This window comes from Chlorocebus sabaeus, chromosome 14 (assembly GCF_047675955.1).
Source record: "Chlorocebus sabaeus isolate Y175 chromosome 14, mChlSab1.0.hap1, whole genome shotgun sequence".
Lineage (NCBI taxonomy): Eukaryota > Metazoa > Chordata > Mammalia > Primates > Cercopithecidae > Chlorocebus > Chlorocebus sabaeus.
The window spans coordinates 38,650,590-38,668,061 of NC_132917.1; the positions used below are offsets into that span (position 1 = coordinate 38,650,590).

The 17,472-nt window shown below is 41.0% G+C and overlaps 1 protein-coding gene across 12 annotated transcripts in view; it reads left to right on the top strand.

The window, feature by feature from the left end:
- The window catches only part of ARHGEF33 (Rho guanine nucleotide exchange factor 33), a 92,003-nt gene that overhangs the window by 45,097 nt on the left and 29,434 nt on the right, over positions 1–17,472 (top strand). For all 12 annotated transcript variants that reach the window (XM_038006826.2, XM_038006822.2, XM_038006824.2 and 9 more), the window contains 6 exons: positions 1,345–1,509; positions 2,312–2,433; positions 3,711–3,853; positions 8,312–8,371; positions 10,201–10,425; positions 16,826–16,955. In XM_038006826.2, the coding sequence (XP_037862754.1) occupies positions 1,345–1,509; positions 2,312–2,433; positions 3,711–3,853; positions 8,312–8,371; positions 10,201–10,425; positions 16,826–16,955 (845 nt within the window). The remainder of the gene's footprint in view (positions 1–1,344; positions 1,510–2,311; positions 2,434–3,710; positions 3,854–8,311; positions 8,372–10,200; positions 10,426–16,825; positions 16,956–17,472) is intronic.

A 17,472-nucleotide genomic window follows, 5' to 3' on the forward strand; every position in this document is an offset into this window, starting at 1 on the left:
CTGTAATCCTAGCTACTTGGGAGGCTGAGACAGGAGAATCACTTGAACCCGGGAGGCAGAGGTTGCAGTGAGCCGAGATTATGACACTGCACTCCAGCCTGGGTGACAGAGCAAGACCCTGTCTCAAAACAAGACAAAACAACAACAACAACAACAACAACAAAACTTGATTATAGAATAAACCTTCTAAATGGTTCTGTTTTAAAGAGACACGTGGAGCTAAGAGTTCCTCTACTTAACAGAGTGTAAGATCATAAATGTCAAGAAAGTAATGTTATTATCTTACTGTTATTATTAACTTACTGTCTGTTGAAAATGCTTTTTTTATTTGTTCAATAAATAAAACTGAACTTTAGAAGTGCTCCATTTTCTCCACATTTCTGTTTGTGCTTAACTTTTTGATTTACCACCTAAAGGGGGAGAAGAATGAACATTTCTTGAACATCTGTATACCAAGTATGTGCTATGGTAGGCAGCTTACCTACGTTTACTCATTTAATTCTCAAGGCAACCCTGTGAAATAGATATTATTATAGCTATTTTATGGATGAGAAAACTGCTACAAAAAAGTTAACCAACATTTCTAAGGTCTTAGTACTTTAGGGTAGAACTAGGATTTGTACCCTACCTGATCCCAAACACTTCTTTCTTCATGTCAAAGTTGACCTACATGACCAGGACTGACTGCTGAAGATGATTCATATCACCATCAACAACATTCTGAGCTCCTACCATACCCTACCAGATATTTCTGTGCCTTCCTTATGAGTTAAAGCCCACTGTCATTGAAAATACTGTTACCTCCTTTCCCATGATATCATCTAAGAGTATTTTTTTTAAAAAAAAACCTTCTTTCCTTTCAAATAAATTCTCAGTTATGCTTAGTTGTTTCTGTTTATTCTTTAATTTCTTAAGAAAACAAGAACTGAATTTCCTTGCCTCTCATAATAACCAGAAAGAATATGACCCATTTTCTTCTTTCACAGAATTCAAAGAGTTATTGGATCAAGATTCACATACATGTTTCTTTTCAAGCAAATCTCATTTTAATCAAAGGTGTTAGAATAAATAGAAGCTTGTAGAAGCACTTGTAAACTTAATTAACAGCTTGTTTTCTTGTCATTTATCAAGCTTCAGCATGTGCTGTATATAAAGAAGACACTCTTTTTCTTAGATAAATGGGGCCAAGGTTGTCTTAAGTTGTCCAAACTGAAGTACACTAGTAAATGAGGTCTGTAGATTTTCAGGAGCCTCATTTCTCAAACAAAAGAAAAATTCAAGGGCCAATGGTGCCACTTATAATAATTTCCAGCAAATTGAATTAACTTTTCATGCGTTATTTAGTTGCAGGCACTGGCCTCCGAACTCAAAACTGGCTTCACAGAAGCAATGCAAGAACTGTCAAGAATTCAACATGGAGAATATGCTTTGGAAGAAAAGGTTAAGAGCTGCAGATGTTCCATGGAAGAAAAAGTTACTGAGATGAAGAATTCATTAAACTATTTCAAGGTAGGCCCCTCTTTAATTTCCCTGCTGACAAGAGAATTTTGGTCTCGGTAACAGGAGTAGAAAACTTGCCTTTTTCTGGCTGGGCATGGTGGCTCATACCTGTAATCCCAGCACTTTGGGAGGCCAAGGCCAGCGGATCACAAGGTCAGGAGTTCAAGACCACCCTGGCCAATATGGTGAAACGCTGTTTCTACTAAAACTACAAAAATTAGCTGGGTGTGGTGGTGGGCGCCTGTAGTTCCAGCTACTTGGGAGGCTGAGGCAGGAGAATCACTTGAACCAGGAAGTGGAGGTTGCATTCATCTGAGATCATGCCACTGCACTCCAGCCTGGGCGACAGAGCAAGAATCTGTCTCAAAAAAAAAAAAAAAAAAAAAAAAAAGAAAGAAAAAAGAAAACTTGCCTTTTTCCATAGCAGTCAAATATAAGAATTTTTCCTCTGGGCCATTCATAGTTATCATGGAAAAATATCTTTCATGTTTTCTTTTTTGTAGCTCTGTGTTAAAATTTGATGCCACAATGGAAGTATAAATTTTTTAAATCTCTCATTCATTCAATAAGTATGTATTTAAAGTGTACAGTGTGCTAGATTATGTGATATACTTTTATCCCACATATAACCCATACATTACCCATAATAACCTATCAGATATTGAGAACCAGCATAACCTTGTCTTTGTTTCATAATGATAGTTGTCTGGATACTTCTAAATTTCAATTGAATTAAAAATAGCTTATTGTACAGTCAATACTGTGCTAACCCATGTACCACATTAAAACATAGCAATTCTTATTTTTTTAGGAAGAACTGAGCAATGCCATGTCGATGATCCAAGCCATTACCTCCAAACAAGAAGAAATGCAACAGAAAATCGAACAGCTTCAACAGGAGAAGCGAAGAGAATCTCGAAAAGTTAAAGCCAAGTGAGTGTCTTTTAAAAATGTACCAAAGGCAAACCCATAAGCAATGGCTTCTACAGAGGCACCCGGAACACCTTCCCCACTCTCGGTATACAGCCTGCTGGCCACTGTGCTCCACAGCTCGGCATGCAACGGAGGTTATAGAATTATAAAATGGGTTAATACCAAAGACAGATGGTACCTATTACGTAGAAAAATCCATTTAATATGATATGTAAAATGAAAGTGACATAAAATGGCATGAATGCTTTGATTACAAGTATAAAAATATGTAAAATAACAACTAGAAAGAAACACTTAAAAATAATGATAGTTGTGTTAAGATAGTGGCACCATCAGTGATTTTCTTTTTTTATTAGTTTTGTAAAATATCTCTAATGCAATTATTATTTTAATTCTAGGGTTGAAAATAAATTTATGTTAACGATGTCTGGACCAGGTTGAATCAAGTAAAGTTTCACCATTAAACATATATAATCTTTATTGTCACTTACGTGATTGTGGTTTCGTTTTTCCTTTTTTCTTTCTTTTTTTTTTTGGAGACAGAATCTTGCCCTGTTGCCCACGCTAGAGTAGTGGTATGATCACAGCTCACTTCAGTCTTGTACTCCTGGGCTCAAATGATTCTCCCACCTCAGTCTCCTGAGTAGCTGGGACTATAGGTGTGGCCCCCATGCTAGCTAATTAAAAAAAAAAAAATTGTAGAAATGGGGTTTCCTTATGTTTTCCCAGGCTGGTCTTGAACTCCTGGACCCAAGTGATCCTCCTGCCTCGGCCTCCCAAAGTGTTGGGATTACAGGCATGAGCCACAGTGCTCAACTTACGTGTTTTTAATATTATCAAATTGAAAATAAAAATGTAGGAATAATATGTGTGTGACCTTGGAGAATAGGTTGTTTTCAGGAGAGGATTTGCTGCTTCCTGGTACTTTTGAATTGCATTGCTAAGCAAATATAAATCATTTCAAGCAAATTGTCACCACTGCAAACTCTAAAGATCCCGATGAGAAGGAAGCCAGTAACAAAAAAATAAGAATGTGGATATTATAATTAGAAGGGTGATTTGTAAATATTTGAAGTTTTTTCTCCAGCTGAGGTCATGAATTAAGTTGAACCATACGAATTGCTAGTATTTGACCACTTTTAATTTTCAAAAGTAGCAATTTATATAGTTCAACCTAATAATTCAGACATTTTCTTGAGTTGTTCTGAACTGAATCTCCTCGTAACCTATCAGATATTAAGAACCAGAATAGCCTTGTCTTTGTTTCTCTTTCCTAGGAAAACTCAAAAAGAAGAGCACAGCTCCCAGGCCGGGCCTGCCCAAGCACAAGGAAGTCCTTTTCGTTCAATCAATATCCCTGAGCCTGTTCTTCCAAGCGAAGACTTTACCAACCTTTTGCCTTCTCAGGCCTATGAAAAAGGTACAGTTCACAAATCATACTGAATTAATCAAGTATTTTTTCCCCGATTCCTAGGGCTTAAGAATGGGCTTAAACCCTCCATCTTTGTTAAAAGAAAATGGTGTATTGCGTAGAATTTTTCTGCTTGTAACTGGAATTTAGAAGAATCCAGAGGATCTAAGAGACCACAAGAGTCTGCCCAATTTTAAATATTTTTTTTGGGGGGGGGGTGCAGAATACTAATCTGGATACTTCTAAATTTCAATTGAATTAAAAATAATTCATTGTACAGCCAATACTGTGCTAACCCATAAGAGAGAAATGTTAGAAAAAATATCACTTACTTTAATAAGTCATTTTATTGGCAGTCTAACTCAGCACCTGTCTTTCTCTGGAAAACCAGAGCTGATGCTGCCTGTGCGCTGAAACAGTCACCACTCTTATTCCTGACCTTTGGGATGTTAGAACAGATATTTAAAAATTGTACCGAAGAAACTGGCTTTCCAGTGGAGGTCTGAGTTTTGGTTATTAACTTAAGTTCAACTCAGGAAAAGTAAAAATAAATAAATAAATAAATAAAATTGCCACGTCTTTGTATCCTCAACCATGTCTACCAAAGCACCTGTAGACAGAAAAATAAATGTAGATATTAACATTGTTTAGATGACATTTCCTCTTATTTATGGTCTCACGTAGAAAGTCCTCAAGACAAAGACTCAATGATTTCTCAAGCAACTGTCAGTGTGTCAAAGCAGGGTTGGTGGTTTTCTGTCCTTAAGACTAGTGGAACAATTTGGTTTATATGCTCATAGACAACGTGTATTCTGAATAACTGAATCTAAAAATCTAAATCAAGTGGCTTTTAATTGTTATACTTCAAAGTACAGATTTGCCTTTTTAATTTTTTTTTTTTTTTTTTTTTTTTGAGATAGAGTCTCGCTCTGTCGCCCAGGCTGGAGTGCAGTGGCAAGCTCTCAGCTCACTGCAACCTCTGCCTCCCAGGTTCAAGTGATTCTCCCGCCTCTGCCTCCACCTCCCAAGCAGCTGGGACTACAGGCATCATGATGCCTTGCTAATTTTTTGTATTTTTAGTAGAGACAGGGGTTTCACCATGTTGGCCAGGCTCGTCTCGAACTGCTGATTTCAAGTCATCCACCCACCTCGGCCTCCCAAAGTGCTGGGATTACAGGCGTGAGCCACCGTGCCCAGCCTGCCTTTTTATTTTTATTTTTTTTACCTGTTTGAGTAATTCATTGAGAGACTGATAGGCGCAGCCTAAGAAAACTCACTTGATCCATCTGGGGACTGGGTTCATTGCAGGTGGCTCTATTTTCTTTCCTCTAGGACATGAACAGCTCTACATAAAAGGATGATCCTATCTGGGAAAGAGTATAGCATAGGATAGGCTTAGAATGTAAAAGTCAGTTCAATGCCAGTCTGGAGTAGCTAAACATGTTCATAAGATAAAAGGTTAAAAATTATCTTTACCAAGTAAATTTGTGCATGTTTAGACAATGTGTAACAGCCCCCAGGGACATGAATAATCACAGAATGTGTTGAATCCACTGAAAACAGCTGATCCAGATGATTTTAGTGCCCACATGGATTTCAGTGAACTATTTAGTGGCAATTCTTCCTTCCTTTCCTCCTGTATAGACATGGTCATAGTTTATTCTCCTGAGTTGCTGCAGAAATTTAAGAATAATGTGCCATGATAAGACATTCTGCACATACTTGGTGGCAGATTGTGTTAAAACTCAGGGGTCAAGAACCAAAAACTCAGAAAGTCTTGGCTTATCCACTGTTAATGATAAAATGGTACAACTGTTATCTATTGTCCCCAAATTCAGTAGCTTAAAATAGCAAACATTCGTGGTTCACAGTTTCTCTGAGTCAGGAATCTGTGCACAGCTTAGCTGAGTGCCTCTGGCTCAAGGTGTCTCATTAAGGCTGTAATCAAGGTGCTGGCCATGGCTCTCATCTCACGTGAAGGCTCTACTCACAGGCGATCTACACCAAGCTTACTCACTTGGTTATTGGCAGGCTCCAGTTCTTGTAAAATGGGCCTCTGCAAGTTGCTGCCTTACAATTTGGCAGCTAGCTTCTCCCAGGGCAAGTGATCTAAAAGAATGCTCAATACAGAAGCCACAGTGGTTTTTTTTTTTTTTTTCCTTTTTTGAAACCGAGTTTTGCTCTTGCCGCCCAGGCTGGAGTGCAATGGCACGATCTCAGCTCACCGCAACCTCTACCTCCTGGGTTCAAGCGATTCTCCAGCCTCAGCATCCTGAGTAGCTGGGATTACAGGCACCTGCCACCATGCCCTGCTAATTTTTGTGTATTTAGTAGAGACAGGGTTTTGCCATGTCTCTGGTCTCAAATTCCTGACCTCAAGTGATCTACCCACCTTGGCCTCCCAAAGTGCTGGGATTACAGGTGTGAGGCACCATGCCCGACCCACAGTCTTTTTAGAACCTAATGTTAGAAGTGGTATTCTGTCTTTTCTGCCATATTCTATTAATTAGAGGCTAATCAGTAAATCCAGCCTTTACCTTAGGGGAAGGATAACATAAGGGCGTGAATGCTAAGGGTGGGGATAATTGGAGCCATCTGGAGCTGCTTACCACAAATGGCTGACGGCCCCCGTCTGAGAAGGCAGCCAATTTATGTGAACCCTGATGCAACAACTTCATTTATGTGCCTGATAATTGTAGAACTTGTCAGTTTGAAAATGTCATTTTACAGGCCCAAGTATACCTTTAGGTTCCTTTCCCCACCCAAGAAACTCTCAAGATGTTTAGCCTCCCCACTCCTGATATATTCTTGCTTGAGAAAATTGAAAACTAATTTTTATGAAAGATATGCTTTTATTATCCATCTCTTCTTTCTTACCTCCTATTTATTCTACCCGTTCAATATTGGCTTTCATCCTTACCACTTCACTAAAATGGTTTCCTTACCTCTCCTGATAGTTTTTGGTACCCACCCTTGATACCCACCTTCTTGAAACATTCTCTTCTTTTAACTGACACTGTGCTTCTTTGATTTTCCACCCACTTTCTGGATGCTCCTTTTTAGATTCTCTTTGATTCCTCATCACCATCAGAATAAAGTCCAAGTTCCTTAACACAGTACATGGCCATGTTTTAACTTGCCTCTGCTTTTCTCTTCAGACGTATATTTTGTTACCCTTGACTTCTCTCCCTGCATTCAAACCCCCCTGACATTTTCCCTCCCTCCCTCCCCCTTCCCTCCCTCCCTCCCCCTTCCCTCCCTCCCTCCCCCTTCCCTCCCTCCCTCCCCCTCCTCTCCCTCCCTCCCCCTCCTCTCCTCCTCTCCCTCCCTCCCCCTCCTCTCCCTCCCTCCCCCCTCTCTCCCTCCCTCCATCCAAGGCACTGTTTTAGGTGTTAAGATATAGGAATGAACAAAACAACAAAAATTCCAGCCTTCATGGAGCCATTTCTCTGAGGCAAGCAGACAATAGACAAGATGAGTAAGATATGTAGTATGTTATCGAGTGATAAGTTAAGTAAAAAAAAATAAGTAAAGAGGAATTGTCATTTTAAATAGGGTGCCAGGCAAAGACCTGAAGGAAATGAGAAAGTTTGCTTATGGCTACTGAGGGGAAGAGAAGGAACAGCCAGTGCCGGGGTCCTGTGAGAATATGACTGATGTGTTCAAGGAATACCAAGAAGACCAGCGGGTGTAAAGCAGAGTGAACCAGGGAGAAAACAGGAGGTGCAGTTAAAAAAAAAAAAGAAACAGCAGGCATGAGTTGGGGGCAGATATTCCAGGGCTGTATGATCATTATAAGGGCTTTGGCTTTTACACTGAAATGGGAGCCATTGGAGGGCTACGCAGAGAAGTGATAGGGTCTGGTTTACTCTTTTTTTTTGAGACAGGGTCCTGTTCTGTCATCCAGGCTGGAGTGCAGTGTCACAATCTTGGCTCACTGCAGCCCCAACCTCCTGGGCTCAAGCGATCCTCCTATTTTAGTCTCTCAAGTAGCTGGGACCACAGCACACACCACCATGCCCAGCTAATTTCTCTTTTATTTTTTTGGGGGGGTGGGGGGCGGGGGGCAGGTAGAGACGGAGTTTTGTCATGCTGCCCAGGCTGGCTTACATTTTAACAGTACCATTCTGCCTTTTTTTTATTATTACCATCATACCACTGCCACCACCATTATAGTTAAACAACTATTTAACTCTTACAATATGCCAGGTAGAACGTCAAGCAATTTACAAATACTAACTTATTTATTTCTTGTTGTAATCCTTGAGGTAAGTACCACTATTGCATCTTTTTACAGCTGAGAAAATAGCACTTGCTACACGATACGGTAATTTCTTTTTTTTACTGCTCTGCCTCCCCCATGAAACTGTAGAATCTCTGAGTCTGCCCCCAGTGCCTGGCTCGCGGAAGGTGCTTAGTCCATGTTAGTGGAACGAATGCTGAATGAATGCTTTCCTTTCTCTGCAGCCCAAGAGTCCAGATCTGTTCATGTAGGAGACAGTAATGTGAAGGGAATGATGGGTCCTGGTAAGTGGCTCTTCTCTTTTCTTCCAGCAATTCCATTCTTTTCCTCTTCTATCTTCCCTGCGTCCACTTCCTCAGTTTCAAACCAGGCATGAAAGAACTCACAAAAGATAAAGTTAAGAAGTTACAAAGATTCCAAGATGTGTACTAGAGCAGGCCAGTGACTCATTTGAACCCAAAGAGAGAGAAGGGCTAGGGAAGGTTAAGACAAAACCAGTATGTTTTATCCTTTCTGGCTTATTTCAATGACTAATGAATTCACATTTGCCAAAAACTTGCAGGTTAATGTAGCATGATGTAAGTTTTCCATGGATCACACACTGTATAGTTTAATTCAAAAGTTATTTACTTTTACATCTGTGTGGTGCAGATAATAAAGAAAGGACTAAATAATGGAAAACAAACAAAAGAAGATAAAAGACAACAAAATTTTAAAAAGGATTTACTTAATTGACAATTCATCAGAATTTTATAAATTATTTAATCTTCTCTCTCTCCTTCCTTTCTAGCATTAGGATCAAGGGGAAAATGCCCAAAGAAGACATTGTTTTTGGTACCCTTCCTCCTCCTTTTTCTGTGTTCTCTTCCCAGGAGTGCTCCAGCATCTGTGTGCTCACCTGAAAGGAAGCAGACATAAGGAGTCAATACATACTATAAATTAGCTATACTATTTAATAAATTCATTTTTTAAAACTCCTTATTTAGTAAAGACTATATATAAAGCATAGAGGATGTATAGACCAGAAACAGAGGGGACCCCATGCAGCTGTGTACACTTTTAATCCTTAATTGGTATATTTAATCCTCAAGGGATAGTTGTACCCAAACAAAGGCAGATTCATTAAGAGTTAGTAACAAGGCCAGGTGCAGTGGCTCATGCCTGTAATCCCAGCACTTTGAGAGGCCGAGGCAGGTGGATGACCTGAGGTCAGTAGTTCAAGACCAGCCTGGCCAACATGGTGAAACCTTGGCTCTACTAAAAATACAAAAATTAGCTGGGTGTGGTTGCACATAGCTGTAATCCCAGCTACTTGGGAGGCTGAGGCAGGAAAATCACTTGAACCTGGAAGGCAGATGTTGCAGTGAGCCAAGATGGCCCAATTGCACTCCAGCCTGGGCAACAAAAGTGAAACTCCACCTCAAAAAAGAAAAAAAAAAGAGTAACTTTTTTTTTTTTTTTTTTTTGAGACAGAGTCCTGCTCTATCACCCAGGCTGGAGTGCAGTGGCACAATCTCAGCTCACTGCATCCTCTGCCTCCCAAGTCCAAGCCATTCTCCTGCCTCAGCCTGAGTAGCTGGGATTACAGGCGCCCGCCACCATGCCCAGCTAATTTTTTGTAGTTTTAGTAGAGACAGAGTTTCACCATGTTAGCCAAGATGGTCTCGATCTCCTGACTTCGTGATCCGCCCGCCTCGGCCTCCCAAAGTGGTAACAAACATATTTTTATTTTTTTATTTTTTATTTTTTATTTTTTTTTGAGATGGAGTCTTGCTCAGTCTCCCAGGCTGGAGTGCGGTGGCGGGATTTCGGCTCACTGCAAGCTCCGCCTCCCGGGTTCTCGCCATTCTCCTGCCTCAGCCTCCCAAGTAGCTGGGACTACAGGCGCCCGCCACTACGCCCGGCTAGTTTTTCGTATTTTTAGTAGAGACGGGGTTTCACCGTGTTAGCGAGGATGGTCTCGATCTGCTGACCTCGTGATCCGCCCATCTCGGCCTCCCAAAGTGCTGGGATTACAGGCGTGAGCCACCGCGCCCGGCAACAAACATATTTTTAAAAAAGATTTTGATAGCACTTTTGTTTGTTTCCCTGCCCCCCACCCCCACCCCACCAGGAGTGAACCCAACAACTCCAGAAGCAGAAGAAAACCTCAAGTCTTGCCTCTCGGCTGATATCCAGTCCAAGGGCCATCTCCCATCTGGCATGTGGAGGCAGCCTAAGGATGGTAAAGAATGGGGTGAAGAATACGTCACGAAAGACCACCCAGATAAACTCAAGGAGGCTGGCCAGGGTAGACACAGCTCCTTGGAAAACGTTTTATGTGAAACCTCCTTAGCTGGTAAGTTCCAAGGGGGAATGCAGGCTGATAGTTTAAAGAACGGGATGTACCAGAGCTTTGAACTCAAAGGTGAGAATCCTTGCAGTTCAGATTCAGGGGACACATGAGGCCACCAAATTCCTGGTTTCCTTTTCAGATGAACTAAAGCGTATAGAGGTAAAGGGACTCATTAGAGGTCACAGGGCCAGTGACTACCACCTTGATTCTGCGTGTTCAAGACACTTAGTAATGGAGTGCTATGCGGGGGAAAAAGGCATAAGATTGGTGGAGAAGAAGGCAGAACTATTTAACCAGTGATGTAGAATCTTCTAGAAGCAAGCCTTTCATCAACAGTCTACCACCAAAATATCACACACTGCAACAGAGCCTGTCCTCCCTCCTTTTTCCCTCCTTCCTTCCCTTCATATCAGAAATCATTGCTGAACACTTACTGTGTCAGACAATGGCATTTCCCCCTGGCTATTTTGGGGGAGGTAATTTTTAAAAATTATTTTGAATTTTTTAAATCAAATACATGAAAAGTCAAATAGTATTAAAAGGTTTGTTATGAAGGAGAGCGCCAACAACTTTAAACTCTTTTGACAGTTTTTTCTGGTACTTGCTTCCCTGTTTTCTTCTGGGGGACATGGGGGAGGGAGAATGGCAGGCTCAGGCTGGGTACGCAGTCCTCCTGTGCTTCTACGTTTTTAGCCAGGCATGGTGGTTCACACCTGTAATCCCAGCACTTTGGGAGGACAGGGTGGGAGGATCTGTTGGGCTCAGGAGTTGGAGCCAGCCTGGGCAACATAGTGAGACCCCTGTCTCTACAAAAAATAAAAAAACAAATTAGCTGGGCCTCCTGGCATGTGCCTGTGGTGCCCGCTACGTGGGAGTCCAAGGTAGGAAGATCACTTGAGCTCAGGAGATCGAGGCTGCATTGAGCTATGATAGCACCATTGCACTCCAGCCTAGGCAACAGAACAAGACCCTATCTCAAAAAAAAAAGAAAAACAGTTTTACACTATTTTTTTTTTACTAATACTTTATTGAAGGTGAATTTACATAGAATAAAATTCACAGAGCTTACATTTAAGCTAATAGACATTTTACATGTGTCTATCCCCTGTGATCACCACCCAGATCAAGATATATGTATTTCTGTGCATGAAAGAATCTGAGAAAGTTATTTCATGCACTTTGCTGGTCAATATCCACCCAAAGAACCACTATTGTGACTTCTAGTACCACAAATTAGTTTTGTCTGTTCTTAAACTTCATGTAAATGGAATAATACGGTGTGTACTCTTTTGTGTCTGGCCTCTTTCTCCCAACATAATGTTTTTAAAAAAAGATTTATGCATATTTTTGCACACAATTCATTCCTTTTTATTAATCACATTGAATGAATTTATCACATTTTAAAAAATCCGTTCTCCTGTTGATGGACAGTTTTTTTTGAGACAGAGTCTTGCTCTTTCACTGAGGCTGGAGTACAATATTGTGATCTCAGCTCCCTGCAACCTCTGCCTCCTGGGCTCGAGTGATTCTTCTGCTTCAGCCTCCTGAGTAGCTGGGATTACAGACATGCACTAGCGCATCTGGCTAAGTTTTATATTTTTAGTAGAGACAGGGTTTCACTGTGTTGGCCAGGCTAGTCTCGAAGTCCTGATATCAAGTGATCTGCCTGCCTCGGCCTCCCAAAGTGTTGGGATTACAGGCGTAAGCCACCATGCCTAGCTAGCTATGAATATTCTTGTACAAATTTTTTTTTAGCAGGGGGATATATGCCCTCATTTCTCTTGGGTGTATAACTAGGAGTGAAATCTTTGGGTTGTAGGTTATGATTATGTTTACCTTTAAAAGAAAATGCCAAGCAGTTTTCTAAAACAGTTGGCTAATACTCCCACTAGCAATGTATGAAAGCCCAGTTGCTTCACATACTTTCCAATACTCGGGAAGGATGTTTAGTCCTTTCCATGTTAGCCATTCTCAGGGAAGTGTACTGGTATCACACTGTAGTTTTAATTTGCATTTCCCTGGTGATTACTGGTATTAAGTATGTTTTTGTATGCTTATTGGCTATTCATATATCTTCTTTTATAAAGTGCCTAAGTAAGTCCATTGCCCAACTTTTTTTGAGGCAGGGTCTTGCTCTGTTGCCCAGGCTGGAGTGCAGTGGCATGATCACAGCTCACTTCAGCCTTGATCTCCTGGGCTCACATGATTCTTCCTTCTCAGCCTCCCAAGTAGCTAGGACTACAGGTGTGCACCACTGCACCCATATGTCAATTTTAAACTCTTAAAATAGCTCGTGACTTTCTTGTCTTTCTAGGAAATATTTGCTATTTCACAGTTGTGAAGATACTCTGGTATGCTTTCTTCTAAAATCTTTATAGTTTTAGCTTTCACATTTAAATCCATGACTTATCATGAATAAATTTTGATGTACAGTGTGAGAAAGGGCTCCAGGTTCATTTTTTTTTTCCCCGATGGCTGTCCAGTTGTTTCAGCACCATTAATTGAAAATACCTTCTGTTTCCCATTGTTGCATGCAGAAAGTCAAGTGGTCTTATATGGGTATCTAATTTTAGACTCTCTTTTTAAAAATTCCAATTATCAGGTAATTGACATCTTGACAGTATTGAGTCTTCCATTTGAAGAACATGGTATATCTCTTCATTTATATAGATCTTGAATTTTTCTTAGCAATATAACAGAAACTTTACTATTTACATCATCAATGTTTTTAGTTTTTAATTTATTTTTATCCATTTAGTTTTTTAGAGGTGGGGGTTTCCCTTTGTTGCCCAAGCTGGCCTCAACATCCTGGGCTCAAGTGATCCACCTGCCTCAGCCTCCCAAGTAGCTGGCACTACAGACACAAGTCACTATGCCCAGCCATCTTTTTTTTTTTTTTTTTTTTTTTTTAAAGAGCATTTGCCTCCGTCATCCTATTCTGCTTTGGCCCAATGTACTGCCATCATCCTGGGACTTTCCAGTCTTCTTAAGAATTCCCTTTATATTTCTCCTCTGTTCAATTTCTGTTTGTGTGTTGCTGTTGCTGATTTTTTTCATCTTCTGTATCCTTGGTTTCTTGGTTTACTTCCGGTTTTGGTGGAACACATCATCCAGTAGTTTCTGCATATGTAATCACTTGGCGGGTCCTTCTTACCAGCTTGCTGTGCAGGTGGAGCTGACTTACTGCAACTGCTGTTTTGCAATTGAGAAAGAGTTGAATAAACATACAGCAAGCTACGCAGCAGACTGGAGTTTATTATTCAAATCAATCTCCCTGAATTCAGAGACTGGAGTTTTTTTAAGGATAATTCGCTGGGCAGGGGGTTATGGAATGGGTGCTGTTGATTGATTGCAGACGAAATCACAGGGATGTGGTCCTCATATGCTGAGTCAGCCTCTGGGTGAGGGCCACAGGACTGGTTGAGTCATGGGTTGTGGGTCCAGGTGGAATCAGTCAGCTTCCAGAAATGGAAAAGTCTGGAAAAATGTCTCAAAAGACCAATCTTAGGTTCTACAGTAGTGATGTTATCTATAGGAATAACTAGGGAAGTTACAAATCTTGTGACCTCCAGAACAATGGCTGATTATCATTTAACTATGCTTACATCTTAGTGTAATTCATAATATGAATTTATAATTCATAATCTTAACCTTTTGACCTTTCATTAGTTTTTCAAAGCTAGTTTGGGCACCAAATTGGAGGGCATGGGGTTAGTTTTGGGAAGGGCTATTAGCATCCTTGCTTTAAGTTGAATTATGAACTAAATTGCTCCCAAAATCTCAGCCTATGCTCAGGAATGTACAAGGGCAGCTTGAAGTTAGAAGCAAGATGGAGTCAGCTATGTCAGATTTCTCTTGCTGTCATAATTTTGCAAAAATGTTTTTACATAGTTGATTAATAATTTGGCCAAATATGACATCTTTTTTCCTCATGATTTTGAAGCAATTGTTCCACTGTCCTCTACCTTCTAATTTTGCTATTAGGAAGTCCAGTACCATTTTGATACTCAGTTTTTTGTACATTACCTAATTTTTCTTTTTCTTTCTTTCTTTTTTTTTTTCTGAGATGGAGTCTCCCACTGTCACCCAGGCTAGAGTGCAGTGATCTCGGCTCATTGCAACATCTGGCTGCCAGGTTCAAGTGATTCGCTTGCCTCAGCCTCCCGAGTAGCTGGGACTACAGCCGCCCACCACCACACCTGGCTAATTTTTGTAGTTTTAGTAGAGACGGGGTTTCACCATGTTGGGCAGGCTGGTCGTGAACTCCTGACCTCGTGATCCACCCGCCTCGGCCTCCCAAAGTGCTGGGATTACAGGCGTGAGCTACCATGCCCAGCCCGTTACCTGATTTTTCTATCTGGTAACTTTTAGGATCTTCTTTTTGTTCGTGGTGTGCTAAAGTTTCACAGTGATGTAATATGCCTTATAATGATGTGAGTCTTTTTCATTAATTTTGCTTGGCACAAGGGTCCTTTTCTCTGGAAATACATGTCCTGGGAATTTTTTTTTTCCTGTTATTAATTTGATAATATCTTCTCATCCATTTTCTTTCTTTTCTCTGAAACTTCTACTAATTTGATGTTGGACCTCTTGGATTGATTTCTCAACTGCCATCTTTTGCTCTTCTCTTTTTCTTCAATACACCTCTTTCTTATCTTTTTTTTTTCCTTTTCTTTTCTTTTTTGAGACAGAGTCTTGCTCTGTCACGCCCAGGAGGAGTGTAGTGGCACGATCTCAACTCACTGCCACCTCTGCCTCCCGGGTTCAAACTATTCTCCTGCCTCAGCCCCCTGAGTAGCTGGACAACAGGCACACGCCACTACGCCCAGCTAATTTTTGTGTTTTTAGTAAAGACGGGGTTTCACCATGTTGGCAAGTCTCGATCTCTTGACCTTGTGATCCACTCATCTCGGCCTCCCAAAGTGCTGGGATTATAGGCGTGAGTCGCCGCTCCTGGCCCCTCTTATCATTTTTATTTTTTAAGAAAGGGAGATTTATTTTACTTCATCTTCTACCCTTTTAATTTTTTCTATCTTTTAAGCAATGTTTAAAAGTTTCTCCTTTTTAAAAATTAGCCTCTCTTTTTAAAAATAGTATCCTGCAATTGTTAAATGACTGGAATATATTTCTTATATTTCTTTGAGAATATGAATTGTAAGATTAAAAATTTTTATTCTTTTGTATCCTGCATTGTCTCTGTTTCTTCAGGGTCCTCCCTCCTTATAAAAAAAATATATGTGTATATGCTTTTTTCTTCTCATTCTTTTATGGTATAAGCTTTATTCAAAAGTGTGAGCATTCTTAGCTAAATATATGTAAGAAAGAGCTCTTAGAAAAACTCTGGAAATTTTGTATTGGCCAAGCTTGTCAATCAGTGGGCTTCATTATGGATAGGCTAATCAGATGGCAAATTAACTTTTGATAGTTGACCTCTTTTTCTTTTTTGAGACAGAGCCTTGCTCTGTAGCCCACGCTGGAGTACAAGGGCGCGATCTCAGCTCCCTGCAACCTCCACCTCCTGGGTTCAAGCAGTCCTCCCGCCTCAACCTCCTGAGTAGTTGGGATTACAGGCATGTGCCACCACATCTGGTTAATTTTTGTATTTTTAGTAGAGATGGGGTTTCGCCATGTTAGCCAGGCTGGTCTCGAACTCCTGACCTCAGGTGATCTACCCGCCTCGGCCTCCCAAAGTGCTAGGATTACACGGGTGAGCCACCGTGCCTGGCTGATAGCTGACCTCTTTGTGTCAGTGTCTGTGGATCTTTTTTCCTTGGGCAGTTCAGTTTCTCAAGTGGAAGACCTTCCAATCTCCTGCCTGAAAAGTTTAAACCTGGCTGCTGCTGGCACTCTGGGATCTACAGGGGAAGGAGGCTGAGGGAAGTCTCGCTGTTCAGTATGAAGCCTTCCCTGAGTCCCTTTGTTTTCATTTTAGCATCTGAACTCTACTATGTCGTAAGTCTTTAGCCCAGATCCCAGAAACCAGGGCTTGTCTAGTTTCATTTTTCTTGTTTGCCATGGAGAGGAAGTGAGGAAGCCATCTGGTATGGGGGTGAGGATCTGGAGGTTCAATTGCCCCATATGTAGACTTTCAATGATTGCTTCTGCTTTCAGCATTGCCACTTATTTGCACTATCTCTATTGCCCCTGGTGTCTCCAATCCTTGAGCTTTCCAGATGCTTCTCGGCAGATTTTCCAGCTGCAGATGGGGACACCAAGACTTTGTGCCCTTTGCTCTGCTGAATGAATTATGGTGCCTCTATTCTGCTTTCTACCTTTCAAAAACTTGCAGATGGTTTTTTTAAAATTGTTTTCAATATCTTTTTATCGCTTTTATTGCTTGCATTTAATGGGATTTTAGGAAGAAATGGTTAATATCAAGTCCTTCTTTGGTTTGTTTCTAAAGCTAAAAGACAGACTGTGGCCCTGGAACTGCTTGAATCTGAAAGAAAATATGTCATTAACATCTCTCTGATCTTGAAGATAAAAGCCACATTCCAGGGGTCAGATGGAAAGAGGAATTCCAAAGAGAGAAGGTATCCATGTACTCATTGCCTTTGCTTTTCAGATTGATTAGGATTTAAGGTAAGTGGTTTATTGTTTCCACTTTGGGATTTCTGGGGCCCATAAAGAGTTCCAGAAACAGTCTTTGAAAAGACAAGAGGCAGTGATGGCAGGTGTCTCGGTTCACTTTGTGCTGCTATGAGAGAATATCATAGACTGGATAAGTTATAATGAACCGAAATTTCTTCTCTCACAGTTCTGGAGACTGGGAAGTCTAAGATCGAGGCGCTGGCAGATTCAATCTCTGGTTCCAAGATGGCACTTTGTTGTTGTGTCCTCCAGAGAGGAGGAACATTGCAGCCTCACATGGCAGAAGAGCAGGAGAGAGCAGGAGAACCCACTCCCTCAGGCCCCTTTTGTAGTGGCAATAATCCATTCACAGGGTGGAGCTCTCACGACCTCAACATAATCCATTCACAGGGCGGAGCTCTCACGACCTAAACACCCACCACAGGCCCCACCTCCCAGGACTGTTGCATTGGGGGTTAA